We start from the raw sequence: 26045 nt of genomic DNA, 5'->3' as shown, positions 1-26045 counted from the left end.
GCATTAGGTCTAACAAAGATGTAGAGGTGATTCAAAGAATCTTAATTGCCACTAATAATCTAAATTAACCCCCTTTTATTATTTTTGCAATCAAACCAACTTATTTGCGCAATTAAATCAAAAACTTGGGAAAACTTAGTTAAAGTTTTAACAATTGCAACAACAAACTAAAAACACAAAAGACGGAAAGAAACAACAAAAACAATCTAAGCAATTGCTTGCAAACACGTAGTGGATTCCACTTATTAAGTTGTTCTATTGTACTTAATTTGTTGTTCTATTGTACTTAATTTGTCTGTTTATATAATAGTTTAAAGAGTTAAATAATGTTTAGTCCCCTGTCATTTAGGTGAGTTTTGATTTTACCTTCTGTAAAAATAAAAGTTTAAGATTTTCCCTTACAATTTTATGATTCTTTGATTTTAGACCCTAATGCCATATGATTGTGCAAATAAGCTTATGTGGCACGTTGGTTGTGTAGTGGTTAATTAGGTGGCGTGCTGACTTGGCTTTTTCTATTTCATTTTCATTTATTTTTTCGACATTCATTTTTTATTAATTAACATTAATTTTGAAAGAAAAAAACAACCCCTCTCTCTCACTCAAATCTCCTTTCCAAATTTCCAAATCCCTATTCAATTCTTCAATTTATTTCATTTCCATTTTTACTATTCAAAATCCCTAATCTTCTCCTTCATCTCCGATCTATATATCTCTCTATCTTGTTGAGCTTGTAAAATAGAAAACTTGCAATCAATCCAACTGATTTGCGCAATCAAATCAAACTTGCAAATCCTCCCAATTTATTGCTTTAATTAATTAGTCTCACCCGTCTTTTGTAACCCATTTGTTTAGATATATGAATAAATCTTAACCCTCTTGATAAATCTTAACTTTGATGATGAAGTTATGAATGTGAAGAGAAAAATCAAGGTGAGGAAGATGAAAGAGAAATGAGTTTTAATGGGATTGATGATGAATGTGATGAAGGGGAAGATAAAAGAATTTAAAAAAAATAATAATAATTATATGTTATGTTTAACTATTCTTTTAAAAAAATTTGAGCTAAAAATACCACCTAATTAAAACAAAGTTGAATCAACGTGGCATACTATTTACTATGTATAGTCAACATGCTATGTCATCTAATTTGTCTAGTCAGATGAACTTAGGTCTAAAATTAAATAATCTTGAAATGACAAACAAAATTGTAAAACTTTATTTTTTACAGAGGTAAAATCAAAACTCGTCCAAATGACAAGAGGCTAAATATTATTTAACCCTAGTTTAAATAAAGGTAAATTCTTATTTACAGATCAACAAAAGTTGAGTGGAGATTACACATATGAATTAACTTCAATCAAAATAATTCATTTGTCTTTTACTATTATGTTATACGGTAAAACATTGAAGACAAATGAATGATTTTCATTGGTGCCAACTTAGATGGATAATTTCTATCCATCTTTGTTAATGTTAATATAAATGTCATCTTAAAATGTATAATTGAAAGAAAATCAAGTTACCGTTGTATTGAATATAAACAAGGAAAATACTAACAAATGCTCTTAAGACATTTAATAAAAAGTTTAAAGTAATTTTTATATTTTTTTAAGATAAGACCGCATAAACAAAGGAAATGTTAATCACATTTGTTAAGAAGTCTAATGCATTTAACACCTTGAAAATTAATGAGTGTTTAAGCACTACACTTGAAAATTTGAATAATTTTATCCGTAAATAGAAGAAAATTGGAAGTGTTGAGACTGTAGCAGTGAATTAGCAATCTTCATCATCAATGGCTTCCTTTCAATTGCTTTCTTCTTTTCATTCTCATCATCTTTGCATCTCTCCTTTCTCTCGTCTGCCTAAATTCAACACAACATTGTTTACTTCCTGCACCCCCACCACCAACAATAACAACCGCTTCTCTCTTTCTCTCACTAAACCAACTTCTTCATCCTTTCTCATCATAACAGCTTCTTCTGATTCTAACAACAATAATACCATGCTTCCTCCTTACAACGTTTTGATTACTGGCTCAACCAAAGGTCTTTTCATTTTTAGTTAAAATGTTATTTGTATTATTCTTTCATGATTCAATCAAAGTTTTAGTTTACTTATCCACTTGTTTAATAAGTGTCAAGTTAATGGCAAAAACTTGAAGTGTATGCAAACCAAATTATGCAAATATTTAAGCTTTTATGTATTATTCATAAGTTTGTCGAGTTAGTTTATGAAAAAACAGCTTATGAAGATACAGTTTTCGTTATTGACAACTTATGAATTAACATAAAAGTTTATTTATTTGCATAAGCTATTTTGAATAAACTCAAAAATAAGTCAATTCAAACCGGCACTTAGTGTATGTTTCGTTCCACTTCTACATAGCCCAAAATTCATTCTTAAGTTGAAGAATGGATTTAGACATGATTTGGTTGCTATCGAGTTGAGTTGGTTTTGCCTTCAGAATTGATTCTACTTCAAGTTAGAATTTGTAACTTTTGATTCTAGAATTGATTTTTACACACAAATTTATTATTCAAATCACTTTTACATGAATGTATCCAAACACAAAGCATTTTACCTTCAACTCACTTTTAGTCAGAACCAATTCTTGTCACCGCAGAACCAAACATACATTAGACAGAAGACCTGTAGATTTTGTTGTAAGGAGAGTAGATTAGATGAAGGGTAGTCAAATCACAAGAGGCACGGGAAGACTTAGAAAAACTATAAGAGAAACTATTAAGAATGATATGGAGATTAGTGAGTTGACTGAAATATGTTTGTAGTTTGATCCATGTAGCCAACCCCATTTAGTGGGATAAGGCTTCGTTGTTGTTGTAACTTGTAAGTTTTGCTTTCACTCTAGTTGCTCATTTTCAACAATTAGCTTGAATCATATTTACTTTATGATTTAGGGATAGGGTATGCTTTGGCGAAAGAGTTTCTAAAAGCAGGGGATAACGTTTTAGTTTGCTCAAGATCAGGTGTGGATAAATTGTTGGATTTTCATTATGTTTCAACTATGATATTTGTTTATTTCACTCATGCTATATACTTCAATATCACTTCAAGTTGTATGTATATCACTCTGCTATTGATTCATCAATGATTGATTTTTCTGTTAATCTTTCCCTTAGTTCCTTTGGATAAACCTTCAATTTAGTTCTAAAACTATCCAAATATGATAAATAGTTCGTAAAGTAAATATAATCTATCAATAGTCTTTGATCTTAAGATATTCGGTGCTAAATTGACGGGTTCCCATTTCCGTATACTTTAGGAAGTAAATTTATGAATTTTATATTCTCTATGAACTACCTTTTTTTTTTACAGTTTAGGGACTAAATTAAACGCTGGTTTTATTTTCTTTCTATTGAAGTTATGTGTTTTAGAAAAAAAGGGAGAAGAATGAAAACAAATACGATTTTGGTGTAATACAATTGATAATGATTTGATACTAACTTGGTATTAAAATATAAGCACTCATCACTATTTATAGGAATACATAGACTTTGTTTCCTTTGTGTTATTGTTTGTCTCAATCCCTCTTATTTATGCTTTCTTTTCAATTTACCTTGTGAATTATGACTGAGTGGTTGGGATTTCAGTCTTATTTATCTCATTTCCATGACCTTTTTTTTTTTTCTCTCTATATACCTTGGTATTCATTTAAAGATGAAAGGGTAGAGAATGCAGTCAAGAGCTTGAGAGAAGAATTTGGGGAGCAGCATGTGTGGGTACCTCCTCTTGAACTTCTATCTTAGTAGAACCCATCTACAATAAATTTATCACTCATCGTTTTTATGTTCTCATGTTTGCGTTTTGTTTCTTGCAGGGCACTACATGTGATGTGAAAAATGGAGAGGATGTGAAGAAACTAGTTTCGTTTGCTAAAGAAAAACTGAAATACATTGATATATGGGTACGAATGTCTGATTTCTTTTTCCCATTGAAATTTTTATTTTGCATATATGCGTAGAAATTTTTGCGAGGATTTAATTGGTTCTCTTTGATAAACTCATGGTTTGATCTACTATGCAAGCTGATGATGTTCTTATCAAAATTCTGGCCATCTTATTTTCGCAGTTAGATTCACAATCATCATCACTTACGCTTAGCATCGACCATTTTCCTTCCTTATCCCCTTTCGTTTCAATTCTTCGACAGTTTATAATTTGACATTGTCTTGTAGCTATATCATTGTTGTCAATTATTGGCCATGGTGGATTGCGGTGGAGGGTTTTTTCACAACGGCCATGGCCAAATTTTTACCGATTGCTGCACCATGGTGTTTTATGGCAGATATGGTCGCTTAGAATGATGAATTTTTGGCTTTCCGCCATTGTCCGCCATCCGCACTTGATAACACAAAGCTATACCAATATTTCATTTGTTTCAACTCCCTAATTTTATTGAATGTGTTTGTTAAAGTATACTTTACTAATTCTTTTCTTTCCCGGCCTACGCTGAGAATGGTGTAGATCAATAATGCTGGATCGAATGCATATAGCTACAAGCCACTTGCTGAAGCATCAGATGAGGATCTTATGTGAGTCACACGAGACCTTTCACCCTAAATGTCATGTTTTACATTTTATTTTATTAAAATTCTTAATTCTGTGCATGCAGTGAGGTGGTTACAACAAACACACTTGGCTTGATGATATGCTGTCGAGAGGTAAAATATATTCTCATGTAAGAGGCACTGTAAATAAAGTAGGTGCTCTGTTATGCATGGATGTTTAGTTTCTATTTAGGCAATAAAGATGATGGTGGGCCAACCTCGCGGAGGTCATATTTTCAATATTGACGGGGCAGGTTCGGATGGAAGACCAACTCCTAGGTACTTTTTGACTTTATTGAACTACTACATAATTAGTTGATTGGGTACATATTCCTGGTTATGTTTTTTGATTGTTTCTGTTTATCTGCTATTGTCTTCTAGGACAGACAGCCAAATTAAACATGCCATACTGAATCGTCTTTTGTTGATCATTTGGTTAACCATGCTGTGGTCTTTTGTGGTCCAAATGATTTAACTCGCATTTTGATGAAAATCAAAGATCATTAATTCTTTCTTCAGTTTATTTATTTCTTATATTCTTTACCAATATGTGCCAAGCCTATGACTTGGTATTTTATGGGTGATGGGTGTGTATTGAAAGTTAGATTTTGGATGATATCCAAAATGCACTTTAGATTCCACTATATATTGCAACTTTATCAGTAGTCATATACATGCCATGAAAATTCTTGATTTCTACCCTTTTTCTTAGGTTTGCTGCATATGGAGCAACAAAGAGAAGTGTGGTTCACTTGACAAAGTCATTACAGGTTGGTGTTTTAGATGTAAAATGTTAGCTATGCATCCGTTTCCTAATTTGCATATATTCATCTAATATCTGATCAAATCTGCATATACCAATGAGAGAAGGAAGTTAGGGAAATCTCAACAAATCTTTTTGGTAATCAAGTCAGATTTCTAATTCTATGATGTTTCTTACTGATCCTTTCTTTTTTTGACCCCTACCTGTGATATAATTGAGACATCATCACAGTTATCAGCTTGATCATGTTAAGAGAGTGCTACTTTTTGAACTAGTATATGGAAAAGAAAAGACATATCTAATCCGACAAAAATATATCTTTTTCCTTTATTGTTGTCATTCTCTAAATGTAATTCTAGGTGTTCAGGGAGAAATTAGTTTCTAAGATAAAATTCCTGAATAATCAATATAACTAGAATCTAACTTCCAATATTACGTATTTACGTTGGTTTGAGTGGAACTAAACTTGGATTATTTAAGGAAGGTTCCGGCCATGAGTCTGTGGATAGAAGAAAAACGTGGTTGGGAGGGGAGGCCAAACTAAAGGTGGCCATATAATTTTCTCATTGGAGATTAGTCATTAGCAAAGCTGGTGGATAACACGATTAATGATAAACCTAATCAATAATTAGGATTGAGTTGTGTGTTGGGCAACCTACTTAGTTGACCTGCAATGCCATACAGTTTCTTCAATAGTATAGTTACATTATTCCACAAAAGGAAAAGTAATTCCTGCTTACTGGATAGACGATTGACATTTCTAGCAGTTCATCAAAGAACTTTAATTTTTGATTCACATATGATATGTTTGGTGTGCAGTAATACCAATTTAAAGTATCTTGTAAACTTGAAATTTCACAGGCAGAATTGCAGATGCAAGATGTTAAAAATGTCATGGTTCACAATCTTTCGGTATGTTTTGACTTATTTATCCTTTGATGAATAAAACTTCTGTCTTCTATAATATAAGCTGTTATAGTTATTTATTCGTATGATAAATTTAATAAATCTGGATGCAAAGAATTAGTAATTTGGCATAGTCTTTGTTGTTCGGAATGATTCCAGTCCATATTAATTACGGTGTTAGATATGATGAACCCCTTCACATTTACAGCCACATTTTCTGAGTTACAGGCCCAATTTGTAACAAACATATTCTGAATGAACTTTAGTGAAGGAACTTTAAACAAAATTATGTTAGCTTTAGTAGTGATAAAAATCATCATGCTTATCCAATTAGGTGAAATAATGATGTTTGTCTCATCCATTTAAAATATAATAAAGGACTTGTTTGGTATCATACTATGTTCTGTTTTCGATTTTCCTGTTTTCATTTTTAATTACAAGGTTGACACCTTATTTCAAAATTTTGGCCATTTTATAATTGTCCCCTAGGAGATTCAAACTCCATCCCTTGAGGTTACATGGTCAGGATATTACCACTAAGCTAACACCCCAGGGATGAAAACAAATCTTTGGAAACAAGAAACAAAGTGAAAACAGGATAATAGTTTGTGATGAAAGTGGGGAAAAAAAAAAAGAAACGTTTTCTCAAACCTAACAGACCCAAATGTTGAGAAACACTTAGTAATACAGATTACGATTTGATCTATATTAAAGCGTTGGAGACGAAGTGCAGAGTTTTAGCCGTTGACTGAAAAACCAATGATTGATATTATGATACAATACATTCATACATATAACTAATATGAAGCTAAAATCTCAACCATTGATATGCCATCAACAGACATAACTCTCCACTGTACCCTCTAAAGTACGTACCTCATTTTGGAGGAAGCAAAACTAGAAAATTAAGCTTAATACTTCTGACCAAAATGTATTGATGTAGTGGAAAACAGTGATGTTATTCGACTGGATGCCTAATCAATAGAAAGGCCGCCCATCCAGGAAGAAACACTGAAATAGTTGGATTATTTAGTGGCATAAATCAGAGCCTAATACTTCAATTTTGTACTGGTATGTTAGAAATTTAGAATTGATTCACAATGTGGCCAACCCTTCTCTACATCCAACCATTGTGGGAGCTATGTAACACTAGGTTTCCCTTTATATCGTGATGGTCTGTGCCGGTCCTGTTGCAGAATTTTCATCCCTTGAACGATAAAGTGGTTTTGAAGGTCTTATTCAAATATAAAAGGTCAGATGATACCTGAGATTAACACACTGTATAGGCAGATCATATGATAAAATACACATGAATTTGACATCCTGAAAAGCTGAGTGGCTTACTGTCATTATTATTAACTTTAATTTGTCATGCAAGCTAATTAAATGAAATGTTAGAGAAAGGAATTTTAGATGACGAAATATACCTTTTGTGCACTAGCTTGAGTGATTTAATTCTTAAAAGGAGAAAGGCTTGAAGAAAAACTTGGGCTCGCTGCATCGAAGAGAATTATGATAGTGGATCTTAGTGGAATGTCAAAAATGTGCACAGTCATCAAAACCAAATCCTTCTAACTGGAATTATTGCCAGAAAAGATTTCTTAAACCCATGTTACTTGCATGGTTTTCTTATTTATTTATGGTTATTTACTTTGTTCTGCTGTTTTCATCATTTCATGTTTCACCTTAAGAAAACACGACTTAAGAATAAACATCTGGATGAAATTCCTGTGAATCTTTGATGGTTAATGTGCACTCATTTCATCTCAACTGTTAGAACTTAGAACCTGTTTTTCTCTTTTTACCCTCTTCTTTTTTGGTGTTACAGCCAGGAATGGTTACAACGGATCTTCTCATGTCTGGCGCCAATACAAAACAGGTAAATATGCAATTATCTTATTTCTTCCATTTAGTTTTGTGGACTGACTTGACTTCTTTCTTCTTTGCAGGCAAAGTTTTTCATTAATGTCTTGGCTGAACCAGCCGAAGTGGTAAGTTTTTCATAGCAGGGAATGGTGATAGACATAGGAAATGATTTGTTCATTCATGTTTAATAAATTTGTAGCTTTTGTGAATAACTTCATGAAAATAAACTCAAGTGGAAAAATGGTATAGACTATAGATCCGTAAAATATTTGAAGTGAAGTTCTTCACGGATTACTTGAGTCTCCTCCAAAATGTTAACCTGTTGAATGAAGGAACATTATTACATTTCTAACATATCTGTGATGATTCGCAGGTTGCAGAATACTTAGTTCCAAACATTAGATCTATCCCTACCAACAGATCAATGAAGCCGACATACATCCGGTTCCTCACGGGTTTGAAAGCCTATTCCCAAATATTTTCAGTTAAGTAAAAGTCTAATCTTCAGTAGTCTAAATCTCATACTTGCATGCATCGTCACATTAGTATTAAAGAAGTAAAAATTAAGTCGATATTCTATCAATAAATTGAATATTCTATTTTCATAGTTTGTAAATCTAAAAAATGAATTTCTTTAAGAAAAAGAAAAGGTAATCTTTATTCGGATATACTATTTGTATTCAAATAGTATAGGCATATATCATGAATAGATATGATATGGGACGGAAGGATTTGAACCTCCGAATAACGGGACCAAAACCCGTTGCCTTACCGCTTTGCCACGCCCCAGTTTTTACTTGACACTAATAAATACTACTATCGGTACCCGTGCACGTCTTAAATTTTCTTATATCATGGGGTTAGTGACCAAAACATAATCTAGCAATTTCTGTCATGTTCAGAACTTAATGCCTTCTTTTCTGTTATCATACAGAGATTTGCATTTGGCGCAAGGAGGAACCGGTACATTATTGAAGATTGAACAGCATAAAAATAGGTTACATGTTCAATTTTTGTCGGCCCCTTTATGGTTTTCTTTATTATTTTTCTCGTGGAAGACGTGTCTGGTGTCCGACACCGGTATGACACTCACACTTGTAATCACATTCAATTAATTTGTTTTCTAAAATATTCATTGGTGTCGACATGTCGTTGTTAGTGTCCAGTGCTTGTGCTTGTGTTTGTGCTTCATCGTTCTTTATAATAAACTAACTTCAACTCCGTAAATAAACTAAGGAAAATACTAACTAGTGCCCCTGAACACTAATTAGCATGACCCATAAACTAATGCATGAATGAAGAGAAATCTTGATTAATTGTTGCAAAGTACATTTTGAGAATGCAAGTCAGTTTCACTGAGAAAAGGTCCAAAAAGAAGTCACGGGTTAAATTTACAGTGACAACAAACTAGAAAATTGTATGTACAACATAGAATATCAGGTTCTTGTGAATTCCAAGATTCCTCAATTATTGAGACGTGGGTCTCCTTTTTGTTTTTGGTTTTGGACATGTAATATGATAGCTAGCTAAAAATTAATTTAAAAAACTAAGCAGAATATAACTATCTATTCATATTCCTTCCAAAAAGAACTATTTATATCATTTATATTTTTTTGACAAGTATATAATTTATATTTTAGTTTTTGTACGAATTCTCATAAAAGAGCTAAAATAAACAAATTAGGTTTTGTGCTTGATTTTGATGTGAAAAATAATACTAGTAAAGATATAATGTGTGCAATAAAATATGTTTGCTTTAAACATCAATATTTTCATGGCACCAAACTTAATTGGTTTGAGTCTTTAAACATCAATCTTTTCATGGCACCAAACTTAATTGGTTTGAGTTGGGTAGAAGACCCTCGTATATTTTATATCAAACCTACACCAACCAAATATGGTGTTGACCGAGATGGTTTGGATTAGGTCAACGGATCATTACACGTAACAAGTTGAAAACTCATACGCACAGTTGATGAGTCAGAGTTTAAATTTCAATCACAGTATTCGCCTTAACAATTTCAACATTTTATTCAATTTGAGGATCTATGTTTGCTTTTTATTTTTATTTTTTTACTGAATAACACATTAATATATATAGAAAGAAATAAAAACACATAAACATAGGCTTGTTTCTCTTGGTTTATTTTTTATATGAATTTAAATTTTTGTTGTTATTATGTAAGTATTGTTTTTCACGAGAACATACAAAGCAGACCCGTGAGGTTAGGTCCCACTGTCATTTGTCCCTTTCATTCATCAGCCATAATGTTGACACTAGTACACTACATCATATTTTGGCATCACACAAATGTGTCACGAGCTTAACAACATACCCTCTGTCGACTATTATGTACTTTTCATAGTGTGGCTCGTGGGTGGGTGCTATGGACTTCAAGCCAATAGTATATTAGTATATGCGCAAATTCTTAATTTATTTAAGATAAAAAAAAAAAAAAAATCTTGTTTACACATAACATGTCCATTGGATAGTAGATTGGTATCCTATTCCACTTAGTCTATATTTAGTACTCCCTCCGTCCCGGAATATCTGACTCATTTACTAAAAAAAAGTGTCCCAAAATAACTAACTTATTTTAATTTTCAATACAACTTTCATCATTCCCAATACAATATAACTCTAATTAATACTACTGTCATCATTCTCAATACAATATATTTCACTTTCCCCTTTATTTATACATTTTTCTTAATTTGTGTGAAAAACCAAATTGGATCAGATATTCTGAGACGGAGGGAATATTATTATAAAATACAAGTATGTTTGAATCACGACGGTCTATATTTAGTATTACGATAAAACACAAGTATGTTTGAATCACGACCATTGTCTGTGATTTGTCAAAAGTTATGTTTTATAGTTTCTACAAAATTATGGTGGATCAATGTAATTCTGACATACTCGTTATGATATCAAATATATACTCTTAAAACCTAGTTATGTTCACTAATTTACTGTCAATTGTTTGCATTATGATAACTTAAAGTAATCAAATATGAATTATGTTTGATAAGTGAAAGTATAAAACATATAAAAAAATCGACTATGACTCGATTAAAATGACACTTTTGGCATCACGTATGCCACTTTTTAGGTACTTGACAAAAAACTTTTATGTGGGGGTCAGGTTAGCATTCTACATTTATTTATTAAAGTAATTCTCAAATTTTTTTTTTATTAAAGTAGTTAACAACGTGAATGCAGAATCTCAAGTATTTTACTACTATTCCATCTTTTTCACTTACACTATTTTTTCAATTTTTTAAACAATGGGGATGGATAAATTTATTAAAAATAGTGGCACTAGCGTTCAAATTACAACTGTTTTCGATAGGATTGAAACTTTGTATTAGAAAGTTAAACTCAACTACTAAAAAATTAAATTTAAATTTTCACTTCATTTTCCATATGTTAATGACTCTCAAGTTCATTACATTTTATGTGTTTACTTACAATGATTAATGTCTAATGGATGGTGAAGATAACTTTGTAAAGGGGTGCATGTTCGACCCCACATTTCTCAGCACCTAGTATTGAAATTGGTAACAATTATTTTCCATAGAATATATATATTCAAAGCAATAGACACCAAAGCAATTTTTTTCTTAAAATAGATAAATTTAATCATGAAGAAGGACCACAATATTGGGTTTCTAAAGAAGACAAGACATGAGAGCAATGGATGACAAACCAAGGCAACCCAAATTTCAGTGAGTGAGATACACAACAAAATGAGCAGACCATTTTTTAATTATTTATTTTGGTGGAAGAAAGAATACACCATTTTACAGAATATAAAATTTGTATATGTTGCCATAACTATGTGCTACCAAACTAACTGAAAAGCTTTAATATCAAAAGAAAGTAGATTGCAAAAAAAGGGTCAGGTTGGAATGAGAATAACATTAAAGTTTATGACTTTTCATTCCCTAGTACATGCAATGTAATCCCATCTCAAAACTATTGATATAGTGTGGGACAGTTTACAAATAATCAATTTCCTTTAAGTATGTGATTAAAAGTATGCATATGATTAGTCGGTGATTATGTTCACTAACACTTCTGATTAAAGACGTGTTGAGTATTTATTTTATAATGACACATATGGTTACATATTATTATATGTTTTCAATATAATATTTTATCGACGTGTCAGTATCGTATCCGTGTTAATACTTAATAACTCTCGGACTTCTATCAAAGATATCCTTGTTAAAGAGTCTCACATGGAATAAAAGATTGTATGAACATGTGTTTATAAGTAGGGACAATCCTCACCTCACAAGCTGATTTTGTGGGGTTGTGTTAGGCTCAACCACAATTTCTAAGATGATATCAGATCCTCTCCAAGATCTATTGGATCATCCGCTATCAGATTTCCGCTATCGGGTCGCCCACTGTTTATGTGTTATATAAGTAAGGGTAATGTTCATCGCACAAGTCGGGTTTGTGAGATTGTGTTAGATCTAACCACGATTTCTAGGAATCCAAACAAAAAAAAAATCATCATAATACATACAAAATATATGCATGAGAAAGAACCAAGTGTGAACAGATAGTTAGTTCATTCATTGGTATTGAATGAATGGCAGAGACTGCAGCTTGGTCCTATTCCTATAACCTAGGTTCAAAACCTCTTCTATAGTGTACTTACTTATCCAACTCCATCTCTCTTCTCCACTTGAAGAAATAATGGCAAAACCATTTCCACATTCACAACACCTACTCCTCTTCATCTTCTTCCTTTCCACCATCCATCTTTCACAACAGTTACAATTTTCTCAGTCTCAAACACTTTACAAACTTCAAGAAATTCTTGGCTACCCTTCATCACTAAAAACCTTAAGCACCACCACAGATTTCTGCAACATTGAACCTACTCCATATTTAACACTAGTGTGCTATGAAGAAAATGTAACACAGTTGCATGTTGTTGGAAACAACAATGAGCATACCTCACTGCCTCAAAATCTCAACTCATACACACTCTTTTCAACACTTTCAACTTTATCAAGCTTGAAAGTACTCTCTTTGGTTTCTCTTGGTTTATGGGGGCCACTACCTGAAACTATAGCTGAATTATCTTCACTAGAAATACTAAACATTAGTTCAAATTACTTTAGTGGAGAAATACCATCTCAACTTTCACATCTTAACAATCTTCAATCACTAGTACTTGATGATAACCATTTCAATGGTCAAATTCCAAATATTTTAGGCTCACTTCATGGTTTAGTTGTGCTTAGCATGAAGAAAAATTTCCTTAGTGGAAGTTTGCCAAATTCAATGAATGATCTTGTTACTCTTAGGGTTTTGGATCTATCTAATAATCAGTTATTTGGTGAATTACCTCATTTTCATAATTTGGTTAACCTTCAAGTTCTTCATTTGGAAAATAACACATTAGGACCTCATTTTCCTTCACTTCCTAGAAAGATAGTTTCACTTGTGCTTAGAAATAATAGCTTTAGGCTTGGTATACCTTCTAATATAAGTTTTTTATATCAGCTTCAAAAATTGGACCTCTCTTTGAATGGTTTTGTAGGGCCGTTTCCTCCGTCTTTATTGTCGCTACCTTCGATCAATTACCTTGATGTTTCTTCAAATAAGTTTACTGGTATGCTTTTCAAGAATTTTTCATGCAATGGTGATCTTCAGTTTGTGAATTTGTCTTCAAATCTTTTGAAAGGTGAACTACCTAGTTGTTTGAGACCAAAGACAAGAGTTGTTTTGTATGCTAGAAATTGTTTATCAAATGAGAAACAAGATCAGCATAGTTACAATTTTTGCAGCAGTGAAGCTTTGGCGGTGAATATCACGCCTCAGCGACAACAGAAGCATAAGGGAACAACTAGTAAAGCAGTAGTTGTGTCATCATGCATAGGAGTTGTTGGATTATTGATTGTTGGAGTTGTTATCTTGGTTGTTAATCAAGTTCATCGAAAAAATGCTACGAAAGAAACTTCATTGTCAACATTGGAACATGTTATTATTAGTCAGATAAACAATGAAGAGAAAGTGAAAAGTACTGCAAGGTCTATAGTGGAGTATTTTAGAAGAAGGGTTCCTGATAAAAATGCTATGAAAACACTGACAAGATCCATAAAGGAACATATCATGAGCCGATTCAATAACAGACGCCTTGTGAGGGCGCCTTCGAGGTCCATAATAGAACATGTATCATCAGTAAATACTGCAAAACTACTCACTGATGCAAGTAAATCCACAAATCCTTTACTTTTGTTTCTACATAACTTTAATTCTGAAAAAACGTGTTTTAGTTTTTGTTCATATGATTCTAGGGAAATCTGAGTTTCTGGTGCTACTTTTTGTTTCTGAACATATATGTGTCGAATGTCGATGTATAAAAAATATTTTAAACTTGAGTTGAAGAAAACTTTGGTTATACTGCTGCAGTAGATGGGATCAATTATAAAAAATGTACACATCACCTATGAAACACCGACAGACAGATATGTACACCAGACACGATAGTGGCTCGTCAACACCAATAATAATTTGTGAGGATTGAACTGGAATGAAAAAACACGTGTCGGACACCTAAGACACCTTTTATTTGGAGTTTTTGTGCTACATATAGTTACTTTGTATTATTTGTTAACAGGGTGTATATCTGAAACAATGAAGATGGGGACTGGCCTTCCTGCATATAGGACCTTTCCTTTGGACCAACTTAAGGAAGCTACAAATAATTTTGATGCATCAAGTCTCATAAGTGAAGGTCCACTTGGTCAGGTATGTATTTGAAGTTATAAAGGTTTATATAGAATCATATTTGTCTACCAAATATTTTGCACCATTACCTACAAGAATATAATTGTGTTAACTACAAACTTAAATTTAGAAACTGCATACTAGAATCAAATATGTCAATAATATGCACGGACAGAAAAGAATAATGTTAGTAGTAATCGAACTTCATAGTTTTGTATTTTTTTTTAATGTATAGTTTTCCCAACAATTGTGCATATAATTCTTAGAATCTTTATAACTCAATTTCCTGTACTATGATATCAGATATATAAAGGGGTGCTCTCTGATGGGATGCATATTACTATTAGAGGAATGAAAATAAGAAAGAGGCACAGCCCTCAGGCCTATATGCACCATGTTGAGTTGATTTCAAAACTCAGGCATTCACATTTGGTTAGTTCACTTGGTCATTCTTTTGAATGCAACCAGGAAGATTCAAGTGTCAACACTATTTTTCTCATATTTGAGTTTGTTCAAGACAAAAGTTTAAGAAGCCGCGTCTCAGGTAATGAAAAGTTTCCACTACAATCTTCCTTCTAATATATCTTGAGTACCGTAAACTTCAAAGAATGTGTTTTCTAATAACATTTTGTTTCAATAGGATCAAATGGAGAAAAGCTTAGTTGGACACAGAGAATAGCAGCGACAATTGGAGTAGTCAAAGGCGTTCAATTTTTGCATACAGGGATAGTGCCTGGACTGTATTCAAATAATCTCAAGATAACTGATATTCTTTTGGATAACAATCATAATGTTAAAATAAGCAGTTATAATCTGCCACTCTATGCTGAAAACAAAAGAATGGTAAATGGATAAAATATCAGTTTCTATATACTCTCATCTTCCTACTGATATATCTTCACTAATATATGATATTTATCGGTATAACTGTTTTCTTCAAAATATTCAGGTCAGCAATGGAACTTCTCCTGCAGTAAAAGGAAATCTCCAAGCAAGGTAAAAAATTGTGCTTCCTTTGATATTACAATGTTACCAAATCTAGTAATCATATCTACTTAGCGAGAATGAAAGTATAGAAAATTGAACACAGAATGACTTGATTTGCTACCTTTAATGGCATAACTTGTTCACACTACTTTGGATAGGTTTAGGTTTCAATATCAACAACTATGTGGACATGTCACATAACCTTTTTCCAAAACCTTGTGCAAAGGATGCCTTGATGATTTCATATGGTTATATAGTTGTTTTTTCTTGACATTAGTTGAGATGTGCTGAGTATGGCTCATCTTAGAATTTTAGGTTGGGCCTAACTCATCCTTACAACACCGCCTTGTAAGGTGAGGGCTTCCCTAACTTTATAAACACTACGCATGTCGTATCTCTAGGTAATGAGGGACTAAACCACCCCTTCACACACAAGCCGGTTAGGAGGGGTAAACTTGTTGGGTTACAAGTTATGGTTAGGAAGGGTAAATTTGTAATCTAGACCATAGTGTATAAACAAATTTTTGTACTTTTCAAACCCAAGTGTATACTAGAAAAACTACAGTAGACACTCTTGTCGAAGACATAGGCATAACTATCCAAACTATGTGATCAATTGTTATGTTCTAGTGTGAGTTTATTTATTTGTTTACGTTAAAGTTGAGTTTGTTGCGTTTAACAAGATGATTACACTTATTATTTGTGCAGGATAAACGACGGAGACAAGAATGATGTCTATGATATTGGGGTAATCTTGCTAGAAATCATTCTAGGAAGACCAATAATGTTCCACAATGAAGTTGGAACATTGAAAGATCTTGTGAGTATTACTTTCAAGTTTCTCATTTGCAACTAAGCAACTTTGTGAAATTTATCTAAACATGAGCCAAGTTATAAAACCCAACTTTTCTGTTTTATTAACCACAAAAGTAAGTAAACTACCACCTAGGGAGTGTTTGACAGAGCTTATTTGGACTTATATTATAACCTAAGCATTTCTATAACTGTTTGAAAGAGCGTATGAAAATAGTATGAGACATATCTAAAAATTTAACTTAACTTGTTTTCTTTAGCTTCTCTAAATAGCTTATTGTCATACGCTATTTTCAGCTTTCGATGGTAGAAGTAACTTATATGAAAATGGTTATACAATAGGGCTGCATTCGGATTGTGTTATGAACGACTTATCTGACCTTATCTACTAGTATAAGCACGTGACAGGATATATTTTAGAGAACTTATAAAAACAACTTCTGACATGTTCAGAAGCTGTTTTCATCTAATTTCTATAATCTCTCTGCGATAGCTAATGAAAACAATTTATAGATTATATACAAGCGCATATCATATAAGCTTTACCCTATAAGTGCTTAATTTAGTTGTATATCCAAACATCTCCTAATCCTAACAATGTTTTATATGTTGTTTCAATGCAGTTACATGTAAGCATAAAAACCGATGATATAGCAAGAAGGAGTATTGTTGATCCATTTGTTCATAAGGAATGTTCAGATGAATCATTAATGAAAATGATGGAGATATGTGTAAGGTGTCTTTCTAGTGAACCAAATGAAAGGCCTTCTGTGGAAGATATTCTTTGGAATTTACAGTTTGCAGCACAAGTTCAGAATTCATGGAAAAGAGAAACAAGTGATCATAGAGATTCACCTATATCATCCTCAAGGGAGATATAAGGTTACTATGAAATTAATAGGGTGTATGCTACTTTGTACAAAATGTTTCATTTTATATATACATATTGTATCAGCATGATTAATTATCACAGTTTTAAAATCATCTTTGTTACCAGAATTCATTAAATACGTGTTCATCAATTTTTCCTTTTATTTATATATCTTTTTTGGATAATCCTTTTATTTATATTTGTTGATTTCATTTTCTGGCTATCGTTCAATTTCTGAATGCAGAAGCCAAAATCAAGCCTTTTTTGTGAGTCCCTTGAGAATTATTTATGTGCTACACTTTAATTCATTTCAACATAATTATCAATAAAGTGATTCTCCTCCTTCTATAGTCAATGATCTGGAATGGAGAAGTTCGATGAGTAACCGGTGAATAATATTCATAACATATATTTGCAATCAAATTTTTCAGTCTCTATAGATATAAGTACAAAATATTTGTCTTAATATGACATATCTCTACCAACTTAAGGATTTAATATAAAAAATATGCCAAGGTAGTGATGCTACCATTTGACTAACAACAGAGAGGATATAATTATCATTCCACATCTGTAAAACCTTGGCTAAATGAAAATCCATGCACACTCAAGGTAAAGAAAGAAGCTGTGGAAAGTAAAATCTGAAGGTTTCTAAAGTATCATGAGTTGCACTTGACATTCTGAATTAATAATTCACAGGAAATAATTTGGACTTATTTATTACTTTTGAATTGCTATAGTTTTACTCTTTGGAAACATATAAAATTTGCTTACCTTTAAAGTCAATACCACTCGAGTGACAGTGAGAGTACAAAAATCTACTCCAGTTGTTACTGAAAAAAGGTTGGCCCAAAAGTATATGTTACGTTCACCATGCTAAAAGAACTTTTTGCTGCACTCAGGTTGCTGATAGTAATATGACGTCAGTTCTTCGATGAACCATCTTCATAAGTGGATCACCGTGGACCAATGTTTAAAATTATCAGGAATTCTGAGGATAGTCATCGATACTATTCAAAAATAAAAACGTATGATCCTTTTCATATTTACGGTTAAGATGATGACTTGATTGATGTCGGTTCAATAGGAACTACATATTTATTTTCTGTTGTTTTAATCAAACCGGTTTCAATTAAGTCAATATTTTAATCGTAAAAATGAGAAGGATCATTAACATTTATCACTAAGAAACGAGTATGTCATCGTTGGAGTTTTAAACAATTTTTAGTCCTAGACCATGATGGATCACTTATGAAGGCGGTCCATATTAGAATTCCTCGGTAATAACATACTCCCTCCGTCCTAAAATATAAGCAAAAATTGGTCAACGAAAGTTAATGTATTTGGTACAAATTTTTAACCAAATACATTAACTTTTGTTGACCAATTTTTGCTTATATTTTGGGACAGAGGGAGTATATGATTAACTTTTTTTTTGTAACTTTTTTTGTAAGTCAACAAGTATGTCATTTGATCCTATCCCTGATTGAATAAACAAAAAAAAAACACTGTCTATGATGCTCTAAAATATTCATGAATGTCTTAAATAAGTTTGTACATAACCTGATTTTGATAAAGACCAATGTTTGACTTCACCTGTGTATAAAACACAGAAATTTGCTACAGAAATAAGCCAGAGCATTTTCCTTTATGTTATAACTAACTCAAGAATCAGTATACACTACTTTTGGAAAAAGAAACAGAAAACAATGAAATACATTCCTAAAAATTATGAAAAACAATGCACAAAGAAGTGAGTGTGACGCACGAACTCAAACTCAAACTCAAATGAGTTAATATCTTGATTGCAACTGCTTGGAATCCTAAATATCATACCTCAAAGTCAGGATTTATCAACTTCCATGACTCTTTATTCTAATGAACTTGAAGCACAAACCCTCAAGTCTATCTTACCATGAAACTATTATTGGCGCAAAATTGAAATTCTTACTGATCAGAGAACAAATAAGCTTAACATTCCCTCGCGGTTCATAACATAGCTATCTTCTTAAACATTGAATACATGGAATTAGCCATGACAGTAATGTACTTGAAGAAATCCTCAATGCCTCATCCAACAACAAATGTTACTAGGACTTGGTTAGGATATTACACGCTTTCCTGAAAGGATCCGGAGCGAGAGAAAGCAGCAGGGTTTGCTCGTAGAATTTGATTATCGTCTAAATCACGAGAACTTGCATTTGACTTAGGTTCAAATGATTTAAAAACACTTCCTTTCATAATAGGTTTGTTCTGTTCAGATTTAGTTCTCAAAGTTGACCATATAGAACTCTTAGCAGCCTCTTCTGGATCATTAATTCTGATAGTTTTAGGCACCCAAATATTCTGCTTCACTGTATCTTCTTCTTGTGTACTTCCATCTCTACAATGTTTTCCTAAAGTTGGTGACCTATTACCGGAACAAGTACCACTGCTAGCCGAAGATGAAGGGGATGGAATGCCGACTAACGATAATTCTTCCATTTGGCCAACCCAATTTGGCATACAACCCCAATATGAAGGTGTCATCGGTACTTCTACTGCCATCATGGTTGCAGGACTTGAAGTTATGTTATCAGGCTTAAATGCCACCGGATTCCAACATGGATAGGTCCATGGAGGAGCAGAGTAATAATGAAGTGAATGTAAAGGAATTAAGCCATTGCATTGTGGTGTCAAAGTCAAACCAATATGCTCTATTCCACTTTCAGAATACTCCATTTCCTTGGATTCAGAAGCTCTCACATAAGAGCTGGAAGAGTTCTCAATTTCCTCTTTGACAGTAGAAGAGTCCGTTTCAATTTTTCTATTGCCCTTGAGATTTAACACAGTTTCTACCGATTCACTAAGAGGAACTTCCTCCTTGGAATCTATGTGTATGACAGGTACTGCATCAAGGGTAACAGGAACTTGACAATTCTGCAAAGGCGATTGCTTATTTCTACGCTTACCGGCTCCAATAGGAACATTCCTAATTACTCCACCAGCTGTCCAATACCTCTGGCAATTTTTGCAGAAATGCCTTGGTTGGTTAACATTGTAATTGTTGAAATAGCAAAACTTTGTCTCCAAACTATTGCAGCGAGGACACGGCAGAACCTTGTCTGGCTTCTTGAAAACTTTCTCTTGATTGTCAGTATCTCTTTTGGCAGTCTTGTGTTCATTAGTTCTATGAACTGCTTTGGTCACCGGTTTCAAAGTACCGGTATTGTACATGTTTGGAATAGTATTAGCATCTTCTTGTGGATTAGCTTGTTTGCTGGAAAGCTCATTCGTACGAACATCAACATCAGCATTAGCTGATTCTTCAAGTCCATTCTGCAATTGAGTACCAAACTGTGTCAGTCGACACACATTAAAAAGACAACTTGCATTAGGACCAAAAGTTATAACTCATTGATAGTATGCATTTCTATCGGTGCTTTCAATCACGGATCGCCGAAAATAATGACTTTTTCAAATTAGCGGCATAACAGTTCTATGGCACTGCTATTTGACAACATTTTGTACTAGATAATGTATCGTGGAACAACACTAATTTGGTCAAAATCTGCTACGCTATAGCCACTATTTAACAACGTTGATTTCTACACATCAAAACTATACATGAAATACCCACAAATTAAACAATACCAAAAACTCGTGGTTTTACTCGAGCAAAGTAATCAAACAGTTAAAGAATATGACAACAAGAATCAAGTTAAAATGCAATCGATTTTGAACTTAACATAACAAAAGGTCAAAAAAATTCTTTCGCCTAACATATTTCATTTTAATTTTGTGTTAATCCTCTGGTTCCTAAGGGAAGGCGTTCCAGTAATCCGGAGTTCGGCCAAAACGTAAGTAAAGTCTGACCAAGAATTATCCCACTCAGGAATCGAACTCAGATTCCCACGAACAATTCGTACTTAGTGGAGTTCATTAATAATTCGAGTCCAATTACTCGGTCAACCAGACATATTCCAATGATACAGTAACCAGAACACACCTCAATTAATTTGGTCCAATTTAACATTTTTCATGTCAATTACTGGTGAAACAGTTCAGTCCAACTTAAAAAACCAGATTCAAACAAAAATAATTCAAATTGAACCCTACCACTTATTTTCTATAGTAACACTCAAAAGTCAAGTCTCACTACCTTCAAAACAAATTATCAAACAACATCATATACCTAGCTATAATATAAACATTTTTGAGTTATAGATATTAATAACAAAATCAAAATATTCATTATTATACAAGTATATACAACCTAGAACTATATATATACGAATAATAATAAATAGCCTCTATATCCATTCAGTATGAAAGGAAAAAAAAAAATCTGGGTTTTTAATTTTTTAGTATAAAAATGCAAACTTTAGCATTAAGTAAAGTGCAAGCCAAAAAATATATAAGAAAGATAAAAAGGTGCAAAAAAGATGAAAAGGAAAATGAAAAGCATGACCATGATGGATTGTTGATGTGGAAGAGAGTGAATCTGTGAATCTGTGGTGGGAGTATGAATTTGAATATCACTTCCAAAAAGCTTGATTGAATGAAGGATCTTGTTGTTGTTGTTGTTCTTGTTTAATATGGAACATGCCTCAAATGGAACAACTTTGTAAGTTACTTAGGATGGAAAAAGAAACAAAGAAAGAAAGTGGAAAATGACTCAAAAAAGTAACTAAAGAAGAAAAGATGGCGCAACTTAGAAACAAACAAACAAAGAAACCCAAAACCATGGGAATGTGTAATAAACTTTTTATTTAATATATAGAATGTAGATATAATAAAGTCAAATGAAATTGTTGAATTCAATATTTTCATTCATTTTTGAATTTGGGATATTGCCGATGTATCTGTGAATTTCATTGATTTTTTTTTTTTTTTAAGAAAATGTTAATGAATGTTTATGGCACTTTTTAAGAACTATAAATAGTTTCTTAAATACGAATTCTTAAAGAATGTTCGACACTCGGAAACCTTTTTTTTTTAAGAGTTTTTCACTTATACTTAGAGCATGTTTGGCTCTGCTTAATTTCAACTTAACTTCAACTTCTAAGAAGAAGTGGGGCCAAACACAATTTTAATAAAGTTCTTAATAAAAGAAGTGACTTTTTTGCAAAGAAGAAAATCTAATAAAAGTGACTTTGAAAATAAGATGGGAAAATGAACTTTGAAGCAACTTCTCGCCACTGTATTCCCTTGTGCACCTTCGATTCCCGTGCAAACCCATATATTCTTTAATTTATTATTATTTTTTGCATAGTTGGCGCCATCATTTTTTCTTCATTTTCAGGAAACCGCCAAAACTTCACAACCCTAGTTATATATATTTTTTCTATTTCAGGTTTCTGCTACACCTATCCAGCTGGCTGCTGCCGCCGCTGACAATTGGTGTGGTGCAGGTACATCATGTTTATATTTTATCTTTTGATTCCTATAAATCTTGTTTATTTCTTTTGTCCTTTTGTTACTTTTTCTTATCCCTTATACGATCTTTCAGTTTATATACTTCTGTTCATTGATCAAATTTTGTCCATTTGTTCTTCAGTAATAATCTTGCTACTTTGTTAAAAGCTTATATTATATTTTAGTTTGTGTTTTGTTTATTAACCCTGTCATTCAATAAGATATCAGATCCATTTGTTTATTACTACTACTAGCATTCTACTTTGTTTATTATATAGTTTCATTACTTCTATATATGTTATCATATGGATCTTTATTTCGTTGAATCTTTTCTTTTATTTTCATTTGAAATGATATTCATCTAGGCCATTTGTTATAATGATCATAGAGTATTGATCAAATGAGTTGGTTAGATACTTTTAATATTATAATTTTATGCATTTAGATACTTTTAATATTAATATTTGAGCAACTTTACTTTATATTTATTTTCATTTGGTAATGACATTATTTACAGATGTCTTCTAATCAGATCAATGAGCATTCAAGAAAAATTAAAAAAAGAAAATGCATGTTTTATAAAATATGTTATGGGGCAGCGATGATTGCATATGACTGTCACATGAAGTACTTACTAAAGCAAGGTAATAGATTTCTTTATTCTCATGGATAGACTTGGGTTCGAGAAACTCTTAACACTCTGGGTAAAAGTTATAATATGTTTAGAATGGAAACTCATGCTGTATTAAAACTTAAAAAGTTATTAGTGAGTAAGGGATGGTTGCACCCATCAAACGAAATGACATCCTTAGAGGCACTTGTTATGTTTATTTGGAGTTGTGCGCATAGCGAGACTAATAGAAATATTCAAAATAAATTTAGAAATCAGGAGAGACCGTAAATAGGAAGTTTAATGAAGTTTTAGAAAGTTTATGTTTACTAGCAAAAGAAATTGTGAGGCCTCCTGATTTTAACTTCACAGGTCTTTACAAAATTTAATTTTTTTTTAAAAAAAATGCCTTTTATTTTATTTATGATAATTTATAATAAAATCTCAAAGCTTTTTTAAAAATATTTTGCCAAACAGATTTTAACTGAAAAGTACTAATTAAGTTGAAAAAAACAACAAATACCAAACAACTTTAACTTCAACTTCAAAGTTTTAATTTTCAACTTTATTCTAAAAGTGACTTTTAGATCTAATAAAAGTAGGGCCAAACGCACCCTTACTACCACTTGATTGAGTCAAATGAAATTAAATATCATTAGTGAGTAAAATAAAATAAAATAAAATTAAGTCTTATGCACAAGATAGTTCATTTATATTTCAATTTAATTATTGATTTTTAATCTCGAGTTAAGTAAGACACAATGCAAAAAAGTAAAAATTAAATAATCTTTAAGATGTTAGGGTCAGTTGCAGTACACGTAATAAGAAAATAGATATGTATAATATACTTTTGAACAATAGATATGTATAATATATTTATTTTATAGAATGATGTTACATATTGTATGTAAATACTCTTGTGATAAAACTATATTTGATTTGTTATAAATTTTAAATTAATTCTCATATTTTTAAAAATCTGTAGTCAAATTTAATTTAGCTATAAAACTTTCATTTAGGGTTTGGGTGTGTAAGATTCGTTGGATTAAGTGAGATAAGATGTGTCTTTATCACGAAAAGAAGGGTTAGATGGATGTAGGGTGCTAAAATTCAATATTGCTTTGTTATGAAAGTGATGTTGAAGGTTAAGAGCGAATTAGAGTGGTTTATAGTTTAAGTTTATGTCTCATAAGTATGGGTTAGAGTGGAGCGGATAAAAGTTCAGCTTCACATGTGAATTAGGCTTTTCTCATGAAGATGATTTGGAATTTTATAGACAATTCTGACGACCTTTGGTGTCAATTTTTTCCACATGAAATATAGGTGTAATAATGATCTCTTTGGAAAGCCTTGATTGGTATCTTTTGGTTATGGATATTCGGAGTCCTTCGAGCGCTTGGGACCGTGATTTTCTTACAAACAATTTGTCATTTGACACTTTTAACTTGTGATTGGTTACCCTGTGGGTCACCGCTGCCTCACATTTGCAACTCATTTCACCGTGAATTTGTAAAGCTACTATTTGTAGCTTCTCTCTCAATGCTACTTTGTACCGTGATTTTGTCTTTCACCATACTCACACTTAGTCAAGTTCAAACCCTTCTAACTCCTACATATCTAGCAGTCGTTACACAATTGGGTGTGTTGGGACCAATATCCACCATTTTTATAGTTAAAAGTGAATATTCTTTGCGGTATCATATTGTTCCTTCTGATTTCAATAACCTCAACATGAAGAAGGGATAGAACAAACATATACAGATGGGAGACTACCTTCATGAGTGAGAGCGTGCAAACATTATTGGCAGGAGTATTTATATTGTGAGATATTCATAGATGTTTATGTAGAAAACATGTATATACTAATTAAATTCAAATTTACTTCTAGCCTCTCTGAAAATTTATTTTTGAGTCCATCCCTATGTGCACTCTATTAATGCATCATATGTTCACACAATTTTTTATCATCTAAATTATACTTACAACTTACAAGGATGTTCTAAGATACATTTTAATTAACCTAAACAAGTAATTAGGTTTAAGCAAAAAATAAATGAGTGATAAGGCATTAGGGTCCACAAAATATAAAGAAAAGACAAAGCCACTTTCTGCTCCTTTTGAAGAGTCCACTTGTGATGCTGGCAAAAATAAAAGGACGGACCGACTTGTGACATTTGTGGTGTTTCCATAGTCTTTTTCTTTTTCCATATATGAACAACAAAGTCACACTGACCCTTGTCAGGTGACATAGGGAATTAATTCCATGGAGTCCTAATGTTGTCATCTGCATTATTACTTTACTGCCATTGCATGCTACTTTGATAAACTTATTTACACCCTCCGTCTTTATATATAAGCACCCTTTTATTAGAGACAAATGGTGCTTATATATAGGGACGGAGGGAGTAGTTTTTAAAGGGAATTGATTTTTTTTTAAAAATTTATTTAGTTGCAATGCAATCATGTTTTATGTATCATTCATTCATGCATGCATATCTTAAA

The 26045-nt window shown here is 32.2% G+C and overlaps 2 protein-coding genes and 1 pseudogene across 3 annotated transcripts; 2 read left to right on the top strand and 1 right to left on the bottom strand.

Annotated features, from left to right (window-relative positions):
• Positions 1-1768: 1768 nt before the first annotated feature.
• NOL (NYC1-like protein) lies at positions 1769-9253 on the top strand. The gene is made up of 13 exons (XM_085736000.1): positions 1769-2051; positions 2925-2993; positions 3685-3746; positions 3845-3931; positions 4491-4558; positions 4639-4687; positions 4767-4852; positions 5286-5343; positions 6198-6248; positions 8071-8121; positions 8192-8233; positions 8482-8592; positions 9043-9253. The coding sequence occupies exons 1-13, from the start codon at positions 1799-1801 to the stop codon at positions 9088-9090; spliced, it is 1035 nt and encodes a 344-aa protein (XP_085592126.1). The 5' UTR covers positions 1769-1798; the 3' UTR covers positions 9091-9253.
• Positions 9254-12683: 3430 nt separating this feature from the next.
• Positions 12684-17673, top strand: LOC146898634 (putative inactive leucine-rich repeat receptor-like protein kinase At3g03770). Its single transcript, XM_085735999.1, has 7 exons — positions 12684-14347; positions 14756-14886; positions 15169-15409; positions 15506-15708; positions 15815-15861; positions 16561-16672; positions 17289-17673. The coding sequence occupies exons 1-7, from the start codon at positions 12823-12825 to the stop codon at positions 17544-17546; spliced, it is 2517 nt and encodes an 838-aa protein (XP_085592125.1). The 5' UTR covers positions 12684-12822; the 3' UTR covers positions 17547-17673.
• Positions 17674-19103: 1430 nt separating this feature from the next.
• On the bottom strand, positions 19104-22242 carry LOC146898633 (cyclic dof factor 1-like; annotated as a pseudogene). Its single transcript, XR_015022984.1, has 2 exons — positions 21987-22242; positions 19104-20854 (listed from the first exon to the last, which is right to left on the bottom strand). The product of XR_015022984.1 is annotated as a cyclic dof factor 1-like (transcript).
• Between the last annotated feature and the right edge of the window lie 3803 nt (positions 22243-26045).

The sequence above is a fragment of the Medicago sativa genome, chromosome 8 (assembly GCF_051527215.1).
Source record: "Medicago sativa cultivar Bolivia chromosome 8, Bolivia_mono, whole genome shotgun sequence".
NCBI lineage: Eukaryota > Viridiplantae > Streptophyta > Magnoliopsida > Fabales > Fabaceae > Medicago > Medicago sativa.
Note: the sequence above shows the minus strand (reverse complement) of the source record. Positions and strands in the feature narration are given on the sequence as shown.

Bases quoted from the DNA above. Each gene is read 5' to 3' on its own strand.
- NOL (XM_085736000.1), top strand. From the start codon at position 1,799: ATGGCTTCCTTTCAATTGCTTTCTTCTTTTCATTCTCATCATCTTTGC. The intron at 4,853-5,285 runs GTACTTTTTGAC...CCTTTTTCTTAG, and splicing joins GATGGAAGACCAACTCCTAG to GTTTGCTGCATATGGAGCAA. The intron at 8,593-9,042 runs GTTAAGTAAAAG...GTTATCATACAG, and splicing joins CCTATTCCCAAATATTTTCA to AGATTTGCATTTGGCGCAAG.
- LOC146898634 (XM_085735999.1), top strand. From the start codon at position 12,823: ATGGCAAAACCATTTCCACATTCACAACACCTACTCCTCTTCATCTTC. The intron at 14,887-15,168 runs GTATGTATTTGA...CTATGATATCAG, and splicing joins GTGAAGGTCCACTTGGTCAG to ATATATAAAGGGGTGCTCTC. The intron at 15,862-16,560 runs GTAAAAAATTGT...TTATTTGTGCAG, and splicing joins AAAGGAAATCTCCAAGCAAG to GATAAACGACGGAGACAAGA.